The sequence below is a fragment of the Merops nubicus genome, unplaced genomic scaffold (genome assembly GCF_000691845.1).
Source record: "Merops nubicus isolate BGI_N331 unplaced genomic scaffold, ASM69184v1 scaffold18806, whole genome shotgun sequence".
Lineage (NCBI taxonomy): Eukaryota > Metazoa > Chordata > Aves > Coraciiformes > Meropidae > Merops > Merops nubicus.
The window spans coordinates 1-10383 of record NW_008613130.1 but is presented as its reverse complement, the minus strand read 5'-3'; the positions used below and the strand labels follow the sequence as shown (position 1 = coordinate 10383).

The 10383-nt window shown below is 58.9% G+C and overlaps 1 protein-coding gene across 1 annotated transcript; it reads right to left on the bottom strand.

Annotated features, from left to right (window-relative positions):
• Positions 1 to 12: 12 nt before the first annotated feature.
• UNC13D (unc-13 homolog D (C. elegans)) lies at positions 13 to 10378 on the bottom strand (the record flags this gene model as incomplete). Its single annotated transcript, XM_008941804.1, has 25 exons — positions 13 to 140; positions 1103 to 1223; positions 1511 to 1594; positions 1717 to 1788; positions 1861 to 1966; positions 2175 to 2254; positions 2581 to 2649; positions 2822 to 3028; positions 3441 to 3539; positions 3726 to 3869; positions 4491 to 4611; positions 4918 to 5048; positions 5365 to 5416; positions 5640 to 5737; positions 6161 to 6217; positions 6479 to 6569; positions 6787 to 6911; positions 7576 to 7693; positions 7953 to 8056; positions 8311 to 8403; positions 8728 to 8832; positions 9138 to 9207; positions 9398 to 9466; positions 9886 to 9930; positions 10293 to 10378. Coding segments are annotated over 25 exons (2475 nt in total), but the record flags the coding sequence as incomplete, so codon positions are not given.
• Positions 10379 to 10383: the final 5 nt, after the last annotated feature.

Sequence of the window (10383 nt, the reverse complement as noted above, 5' to 3'; positions counted from 1 at the left end):
TGTCGGCCCTACGCACAAGTCGAAGGCTTCGTCAAAGAGGGGGTGCAGCTCGTTCCTCTTGCACTGGGTGGTCCGGGCCACCACCTCGGGGAACTCGTGCCGGGGCTCCAGGGTGAGCTGGACAAACGGGTCACTCGAGCCTGGTGGGGTGCAGAAGTCAGCCCCCTCCTGCCACCCCCTCTGCCCTGGCACAGCCGGGGGGGCTAGGCACACTGCGGGGGCGGGTGGAGTCAGGGTACCCTCGCTGCCACCCCCCCAGCCCAGCCCATGCTCCTGCTAGGGTGCAGGAACATCCCCAGGCCTGCCCATGCATCGGTCGGCCACGGGTGGCTGCAAGAGGAGTGACATCTCCTGGAGGCCTCCCCAAATGACAGCCAGCCCGAGAGACTCCCTTCTCATCCTGGCATATGTCTTTTTGCCCAAGACATGGTTTGCACGATGGAAAAAAGCCTCCTGCCCTAGCTGCTGCCCTGTGCAGCGGGGTGTGGGCACAGTGTCCTGCCTGATGCATCATAGAATCAGAGAATCACTCTGGTTGGAGAGGACCTCCAGGATCATCAAGTCCAACCATCATCCCAGCACTTCTCTAACCACTAGCTCATAGACTCAAGTGCTACATCTACTCATTTTTCGACCCCCTCCAGGGATGGTGCCCCCACCACCTCCCTGGGCAGCCCGTTCCAGTGCCTGACCACTCTCTCAGGGAAGAAATTCTTCCTAATATCCAATTGAAACCTTCCCTGGTCCAGCTTGAGGCCATTTCCTCTCACCCTATTATCAGTAATTTGGAAGAAGAGACCAACACCAGCCTCATTACAACCTCCATTTAGGTAGCTGTAGAGAGCACTAAGGTCTCCTCTCAGTCTCCTCTTGTCCAGACTAAAGAGCCCCAGGTCCCTCAGCTGGTCTTCATCCCGCTGGACCACCCCAGACTGGTGCAGTAACCCCCTTCTTCCCCAAATCCACCTTCTTGGATGCAAAGAAAATCAAGGCAGAGTCCCATTACCCCAAGCACTGCCAGCATCTCTCCTCCCCGGGGGTGTATCAGGAACCGAGCCCACGGCCCTCTTGGGGGGGGTGTCCCCAGCCCCCCAGCACCCACCGTTGGAGTCCAGCGGGATGAGGTTGGCGGCGTTGAGCACTTCCACGCGGAGCTTCTGCTCGGAAGGGCGGTACAGCGCCTTGATGGTCACGGCCCCGTACTTCTCCACGCTGGTGTCCAGCTGGGGGTGGGTACAAGAGTCACAGTGCTGCCTCCGGCACGCTCGTGGAGCGGATGACCAGGGTCTGGTGGAGGCTCAGAGGGTGTCTTGGGGTACTGGGGGGGGTGATGGGGATCCTCTGGGATGCAGTTGGATGCCCTCCTGCCCGCCGCTGGGGTAAAACCAGCCCCAGGAGTGGGAGGGTGGTGGGGAAATCCCACGTTTCCACGGGCAGGCTGTGCCGGGCAGGCTCGTGTCTGCAGGGGTGGGCAGGGGGAAGGGGCTGGGGGCACCATCCCGACTCCTACCTGCTGCTGGATCCTGTTGCTGAAGTATTTCTGGATGAGCTTGCGGCTGGTGGTGGAGCAGAGGGCCAGGTGGGTCTCCAGCGACTGCAGGGAGGGCGAGAAGTGAAGGTCAGGCACAGGGACGGGTCTGCAGCCCAGAGATGCCCTCACTGGAGAGCACCCAGAGGAAAGCCTTGGGGCTCCCCCTACCCCCCAGCACCCTGTACCAGGAAGGCTGCAGTGTGCAGGGTCTCCAGCGGCAGCCCGCAGCCCTCGCCGTGGAAGCAGAACTTCAGGCTCTGAGGAGAAGGATGCTGTCAGCTGGCACCCAAACACCCGTCCCTGCTGGGGACCCCCCGCACCCCTGGTACCTTCAGGGCACAGTGCAGCTTCTTGTAGCATTGGGCCGAGGGGACCTGCTGCCCTGCGGCTGCCGACAGCACGGCCAAGGTATGATGCCAGAGGAGGGTGAGGAGGCTGCAGGGCGAGGAAGGAGGGCTATGAACAGGGGGCCAAGGGAGTGGGCTAAGGGGGTTTGGTCCTTGGCCGAGGGGCTCTTCATGCTGGACTGAACAGCCAGCCCCAAAGTGGAATGTCCCCAAGCCCCTTGGGGCTGGGGGGACACTCCTGCTGAGGGATGGTAATGCTGCTGACCTCCACCCTGCATCCCCAGGGCCACCGTCACCTTTTGAAGTTCTCCTGGACCAGATGCTCATTGAGATACTGCAGCTCTGACTCCAGGAACTTCATCAGCGGGATGATGGACTGCAGTGAGAGGAGAGGGGTGTTGTGGAGGGCACAGAGGGGCTCCATGAGGAGAGAGCTGGGGTGCTGCTGGCCAGAGCTAGCAGAGCAGGGGGTGGTCAGGAGGAGTCCCCTCCCACAGCAAGGAAATGGGCAGGCTGTGCCCTGGCTGGTCCTGCTGCCAGTGTGGGCATCAAACTAAGTGTATGGTGGTCTGGGTCCCACTGCTGCTGAGTCTTGTGTGCAGGCAGGGAGAGGTGGGGAAGGGGGATGGGGCCCTCCACCAACTAGGCAGAGTTATTCACAGCTGCCCAAAACAGATGATCCACGAGGGGCCAGGTACTTACATCCTCAGGCTCCTGGGTGTCGTTGGAAGATGAGAGCTCCTGGATGTGTCTGGCGATGCCCTTTTCCAGCTGCCAGGGAGAAATGCACAGAGGCACTTGGCCTTTGCCCTCTGCACCAGCCTCCCCATGCCCTAGTCCAGCTTGTCTCCATCCCAGGAGAACTGTGGGCTCCAGGCCTGCTTGGGTGCAACCTTCTCACTGGGCCAGGTGAGACCCAAAGGGGTCAGTGGCAGGTGGTCACCTTGGTGGCCAGAGCTTGCACCACATCCCGGACCTCGTGGTCCAGGCAGGAGACAGTGCTGTCGAGCTGGTTGTGCAGCGTGTGCTGGATCTGCTGCCGGTCAATGACGGCCCCCGTGCGCTGCTCCAGCTGTGCCCAGTCCAGCTGTGTCGGCAGCTTCAGGATCAGCAGCCGCAGCTGCTTGATGTTGTTCACCACGATGCAGAGCTGGGGGAGGTGGGTCTGCGTCAGAGCGTCCCACACCCCCTGGTCCAGCCCCTCCCAGCTCAACCCCCATCTTTATCCCCATCCTCATTCCCATCTCCACCCCAATCCTCGTCCCCATCCAACCCCCGACCCCTTCTCAATCCCTATCTCCACCCCCCTCCCAATCCTCATCCCCATCCAACCCACATCCCCATCTCAATCCCTGTCTCCACCCCATCCCCATCCTGCTCCCTCTGCTTACACCATTTCCCTCCTGCTTTTCCAGGATAATGGCTGTCAGGGGCCAGCTGATCCCCGTGAAACCCAAGGCCAGGGTGTCAGCTGGGTGCTCAGCACCTCATCTCCCTCTCTGCCCCAAACCATGGCCAAATCCTGCCTCTCCCTGAGCAGTGGAGCCTGCCCTGACACCAACCCTGTTGGCGGCTTCGCCCTCGCTCTGCTCCCTCAGCGACAGAACCTCAGCCCTCTCCTTGACGAGCCGACAGTACATCAGGGCGATTCTGCACATGTCCTGCAGGAGGGACAAGAAGCCACCTGAGCTGGGCACCACAGGGATGACTGTGGTGTCAGGGGACCCCACCACAACGGTGTGGGACTCTGGCCCCATTCATTGGGACCTGTCTCCGTGAGCAGGAGAGGAAACTGGCTGGTGCTGTCTGTGAGTGTGGCATCTGCCAGCCCAGCCCAGTGTACAAACCTCCACGAGCTTCACCATGATCATGAAGGCTTCCTCAGGGTCTGGCCAGTTGAGCTGCTGCCAGGTCTTCACAATCTGGGCATAGCAGGTGGACAGGTCAACGGTGGACGTGCTGTGCTTGTTGTGCTCCCCAAAGGGCGTCAGCTGAGAGGGCAGAGAAAGTAAATGCAGCTTGGTTTGTACACAAGGAAGCTGCCTCAGACTGGTGAAGCTGCTGCTTTACTCTGCGGCTCTTTGGCCCATCATCAGCTCCATATATATCCCAACGTCATCAACCTGTCACTTTGGAGAGTGGAGTATGTGAGGATGGATGGATGGATGGATGGATGGATGGATGGATGGATGGGTGGGTGGAGCAGCCTGAGCTCCTTGAATTGGGCTGTCCTCCACCATTCTCCACCCCATAATTGTTGGACCACACTAGAGAGTGGGGCAAGGAGCCCCTGGCCCCACAGCTGCCTTCCCTCTCCTCTTCCTAAAGGTCAGAAGCAAAGGAGATGCTCACAGCATGGCCTGAGTGCAGGCTCATCAGCTCACTCGGGCTGCCAGGGGCACAGGGATGGGTGCATGGCCAGCATGGGCTCAACAGGTCCAGGAGAGCACATCCTTTGTTATGCATTTGGGAGAGGAACCAGCCCACTCCTGGGCTGCAAGAGGCACCTGGTGTGGTGGCCTCAATGTTGAGAGCCAGGCACAGCAGCAAGGTGTGGAGGGAGCTGGAGTGTCCCCAAAGGGTGGAGGGAGATGTTCTCCTCCCCGGGTTACCTGATCCATCTGGACAGCTCTCTGTGCCCTCTCCAGAGCAATGGTGTAGGTTTTCTGCAGCCACTGGGGCACAGCTTCCTTGAACCACTGGTGGAAATTGCTCAGAGCCAGAGGTCCATCCCTGTGGATGAAGACACCAGCTTCTCGGATCACTCAGCAATGGCATGGGAGCAGAGCATCACCTCCACTTGCTCTCACACAAGAAACTGCCCTGAGGTGGAGGCAGCACAGCACCATGCTGAGGAGAAACCTCCCCTTGTCTGGAAGGCGAGGTCTTCACGAACCCCACTCAGAGGAAAGCCTGAAACCCTTCTGGTGGTGCTGACATTGACACCAGACACCAACAGCCTGGTCTGCCTTGCGTGTGATTAGTGGAAAGGATTTGGAGTTCCTCCTTTGGCCTGTCCCCTCTCTCAGGGATGGATACCTGTTTGGGAGGAAGTCCTTCATCCGATAGAGCTCCTGCAGGTTCATGTAGAGCTGGAAGAGGCTCTCGGCTGTGGGCTTGGACATGCTGCTGTCAACCTCCCGCAGCTGCTCCTGGACGTGCTCTGCAACCTGGCAGTGAGCAGAGAAAAGGGGGACAGCAGTTAGGGAGGGTCCAGCTGGGGGGGTTTGGTCTGCTGGGGGCTCTCTGGAGCCACAGGGTGAGGGTCAGCTCAGGGGACTCCGCTTCCTTCTGGGTGGCATCGCAGGAGATCCGCTGGGTAAAGTAGGTGGGTGATAGTCACTTCATGGGCACACGGGGAAAGATGGTGAGTTTGGTCACTTTGCAGGCTTGAACCAACCAGTTGCCATCTGCAGGGTGGCCAAAAAACTCAGCCTGGCTTTAGACTTAAGTCCCATGAGTGCAGAGCAGCCCAGGCTTGCTCACCAGGCTCTCCAGCTCCATGTAGGCGATGAAGAAGAGATTCAACTTCAAGGTGCTGCAAGAGAGAAACAGGGAGTCAGGAGCCTGTCAGTGCCAGCCCAGCAAACCCAGACCGTGCTCTTGCCATAAGGGTGAGGACAGTACAGCAGTTGGAGGCAGAGATGGGACCACAGATGCTCTCTGTGGAGCCCAAGAGTCAAGGAATGAGACATCAAAGTGCCCTGTTGCTCTTGGCCCTAGGGAAAGTGGCTGAGAAGGGATTAAGCTCCAAAACCTACTTGATGAAGAATTTATTCCAGATTTTCTGGCACTGCTGGAGATCTCCTATCACCTCCAGGAGGAGTCTGGATAAGGCTTTGCCATTCTCCTCCATGCTCTGCAAAGGAAAGAACAGCTTGTTTTGAATGCTCTGTGATTTTGAGATTATCTGGGCTCCATTCTGATCTGCTTTATTTCTATTATTTGTTTTTACAAGGTAGAAATCCATCATTAGTTCCACATTAGCAGCACAAAGAAGTTGTTGGTAACATTCTCTGTCACCCCATGCTTGTGTGGCTGGGCTGGGGACCACCTCCTGTTGTCCTGAGTGTTGCACCAAGGCCTTAAGCTTCAGTGCCCCTGGGCAGCTGCAGGTAACATGGCTCATGGTATTTTTAAGTTGGAAACCTGGATGTCTTGACTGCATCAGACAACTGGAGAAGCCTTATCTCAATCTTGTCTTCCCAGCTCCTTGGGCCTCCCACCCCAAGCCCAGAAAACTGCTTCCTATAAAGTCAGAGAGGCAGAGGTGGGAGCTGACCTTCACCATGGGCTTGAGGTGCTGCTTCTCCATGTGGAACCACTCTGTCGTGCCTGACTGCAAGAGAGGAGTCCTGGAGTGATGGCAGGGAAGCAGGAGGAGCAAAGCCAGCTCTGTCACCCCCTTCACTCTCCCTGTGCCCTAGCTGTGGTCAGGACCCAGCTCCATGTGGTGGGAACCACGTGGGTGAAGAGGGGCAGGTATCTCCCCCTGCCATGGATGTCCATGTGGTCATTGGGCAGGGGATGGATGGGAAGGGAGAGCCACAGGGTCCCACCTCCCTGAGGCTGGGGAGGGCAAGAATTCTGGTCCCACTACCTTCAGCGCTGTGGAGACCATCTGGGGGAGGTTGGGGCTGGGTGTGCACAGCTCGTGGAAAGCTTTCATTTTGCACATCTGGACCAGGACCCTGCAAGGCGAGAACCTCGAGTGAAACCCAGCATCAGCCTGTCAGAAACAACCACTCTCCCCCCAGGGACCCTACCCAAACAGACCTTCCCCTCCCAGCAACATTCCCCATGAGGAGCCCAGGACGAGGGACAGGACAGGACAAGTGTCACAGTGTCACACATCACAGTGGCCAAGCCATACAACCCACACGTGTGTGGGACCAGCGCTCAACTCACCGGAGCAGGGACTGGAGCCTCTCCGTGGACCTCGGGACAGTGAGAGGGAAGATGATACGGTACCTCCGGATGAGGGAGACCCCGTAGGTCAGCAGGGACTGGAAGGACTCGGCCAGCTCTGCTTTCTGGGGACAAGGAAGGAGACACGCATTGTCCTCCTCAACAGCAGGCAGATGCTGGCAGGACTGTGGTGGAGGGAGCTGGTGGCCCTTGTGCCTTTCTAGTCTGCTCCAGGGGTGGGAAAACCCCTGATGCCTCCAGGAAATTCTCCTGGAGGGCCTGCACTGAGCTTTATACTTAAACGTGGTTGCTGTGCAGGAAAAAATAAGAGTCTCAGCAGGAGGCTGGGAAAATGGGTGGGGAAAAGTAGGAATTGGGTCATATTGAAGTTTTGCAGGGGGTTGTGATTGACTTGATGGCAGCAATGGAGGAAGGAGATGTTAGTGCAAAGGGTAAACGCTTCTCTGAAGGGAGGGGGAACAAGCATTTGGGGCAAAGGGGCTCCCTGACCTATGATTGACTTGATGGCAGCAATGGAGGAGGGAGATGTTAGTGCAAAGGGTAAATGCTTCTCTGCAGGGAGGGGGAACAAGTGTCTGGGGCAAAGGGGCTCCCTGACCTGTGGGTCATCCTGGTCCCTAGGGCTGGAGCTCCCCAGCAACATCCTCCAGCCGTCCCAGCACACCCGTACCCCACAAGCTCCTGCCCCTCCTGGACCACAGGGAGGGAAACAGCCCCAGGAGCTGAGAGGAGAGACTCAGGGGTGCATGGGGCATATTGTCCCCTCACCTGCTCCGGCCTCAGGCGCTCCTGCACCCACTGGTACTCGATGCTGGTGATCTGGTGGAGCAGGCAGTTGCTGTTGAACTCGAGGCTCTGGTAGAGCTTGCTGTATGCCAGCCACTGCCTGGGGAGGAGGGAGAGGCTGGGCTGAGCCCCGGGGGCTGTGGGGTACCCAGGGGCTGGGGTGGTGCTCCCCCACCCATGGATGGGATGTGCAGGGGCAGGACCCAGGTCTCCTGGTGCTGCCTGGGGCAGGGGGTGGTACCAGCCACGCTGAGCTCATGGGAGAGACAGGCTGGGATCACACAGCACCAGGGAAGGCAGTGTGGCCTGTGACCCCCTTGTGATGCTGCATCATGGCTCCCCAGGCACAGGGTACTCACGCCATGACCTGGTGGAAGTCAGAGAGGTCCTTCTGCGTGGCGTGCAGGTACAGCACAGTGCTGGCGTGCCTGCTCAGCTCCCCGTCCCAGGCCATGCTCCCCGCCTGCAAGGGTGCAAGAGGAGGGTGATGTGTCCTGGAGCCAGCTGGGCTGGGTGAGGTGGGGGACAGGCACTGCCGTGGGGTGTGTTTGAAGGACCACAGGAGGAATGGTTGTCTCATAAGGGTGCCAGGCACAGGCAGGCATCAGCACAATCCTCCTCCTCACCACACTGCAGCAATGTGTCAGGTGTGATGGGCTCCAAAGGAAGCCCTGACCCCAGCCCAGCTGCTGGAGAGCTGCTGCTCCCCGTGGGTACCTGGTGCTGCAGGATCTCGTAGGACACCAGCTGCTGCAGGAGGTGGCGATGGACAGTGTAACTGGGCTGAGTGCGGCTGCTCGTGGTGGCCCTCTGAAAAGAGACAAGGCAAAGAAGCAATACCCATAACTTGTCTGAACACACAGGGATGCAGTCAGAGAGTGGGGACACAGGAACCCCAAAAGCCTGAGGCCAGAGAGCCCCATTTGAAGCCCCTTTTGAAGCCAAGTCAAGGGATGCAGATGCACCAGGAGCAAGGTCCCCACGCTGGCATGGTTGAGATGGTTTCCAGCACTTGCAAACCCTGGCGCTGGCACTTCTCGTCCTGGGGCAGGGATTTGTGACCCCAAGAGAGGCCCCAAGGGCCTCATTCTGCCAAGGCAATGGAAAAGGACCCCCTTCTCCAGCCCCTCCTACCTTCTTGTGAGTCAGCCGGAACTGCAGGTGACACTGTCCCCGGTTGGGGTACGTCTCCGTCCGTGGCTCCAGCTGGTACCACCGGTCATCCCAGCAGTGCAGGTCCTGCACACACAGAGAGAAGGGTGAAGCCTCAGGCAGCCTTCAGGAGGAAGGATCCCACTCAGGGACCAGGACCCAGTGTGTTAACAGGGAAGAAAGATGCCGTTTGGATAACCCTGGTGCTGGATTCACAATAAAAGATGGATCACCACTGTGTGAGCGTGTCGGAGTGGCTGGGGCACCTGCCACCAGACTGAGGGACCTGGCAGCAGTCTGTGGCTCTGAGCTGGGGTCCTGGGTGAGCTCGGTGCTGCCGTGGGGCTGGGACCTTGCCAGGACCCCGCGGGGTTTAAGTGGGAGGAGCTCACCTTCAGCCGAAGGACCACGTTCCCCAGGAAATCGTCCTGCCCTTTGTCTTTGCGAGCATCTTTAAAGATCCTGCAAGGCAGGAAGGAAGGAGGGCGTGAGAAGGTTTCCTGAAGCCAGGACCCAGCCGTGCTCGGCGTGAAGAATCGTGATGCAGACCTGCTCCCCTCCCTCCCAAGGTAATTTTTAAAAGCCAGCAGGCAGATAAGCATTTTGCAAAGGCTCTTTCCTCAGCAGCCTTGAGGGCCAGCTCAGTACCAACCGTTTGAGGCCGTGGAGGTCCGTCAGCTCCCCCAGCTTGTGCCGCACCGACTCCACTGTATCCGAGTCCCTGCGAGGGTGGGCAGAGAAACCCACCCCGGGGGGAAGGAGGAAAGTCAGGCGGTTGCAGAGCAGCCCAGGGGGTTGTAGTGATAGTGGAGAAGGAAAGGTGTCGGTGGGAGGGAACGTGTCGGGTTTGAGGACACCCCAAAACCAGTTGTCCAGCCAAAATCTGCAAGCATGTGGCTTCTTGCCATAAATAAAATGAAGGCTCAGGATCAAAGCCAGCCCGGGCTCTCCCTGCTCCTGCTGGTCACAGTCCTGCTCTGTGCACTGCTCCAGCAGAAAGTGGGGGGGAATGGAGTCCCCAGCTGATTTCTGGGGCTTTTGAAAGGGTGCATGGTGAAGGACCCCCCCGGGAGCCCCCAGGAGGCAGGACCCTGCTCAGGCTGGGGATCAGGGTCGCTGGCGGGGGGTGCTGCTGCTCACCACATGTCCAGGTGGAAGCTGGCTGTCTCCATGTCTTCAAACTCCCTGCAAGGCACCAGCGGGATGCTGTTACCCAGGCAGCACCCAGGGGACCACCAGCAAGCAGACAGGACAAGTGGGGATTACAGGCAGGCAGCCCCTCCCTGGAGAGATCCCAAACCACTCCACACAGCCAGGGGATGTGGTGGGAGAACCCCAAGGGAAGGATTTTTGCCATGCTTTTGTTTTTCACCTCCTGGACCTGCTGAATGGGTCAGACCAGAAGCCTGGCAAGTCCCAGTGGGCATCGCCCTGGCAGAGCCCCAGCTCCTGACTGGAGCGATGGGTGAACCCGCCCTCCACCCCCAAGAGCCCTGGACACCCCCTCCAGACCCCCAAGCAAGCAAAGTCACAGGGTGACAGATTACAGGATAAATGTCTCGTCCCACACTGGGCTGAGGGTCTGGCTTATGACTTGTGTGCGGTGGATCCGGTCTTCAGGGATGAGGTCTTTCACCA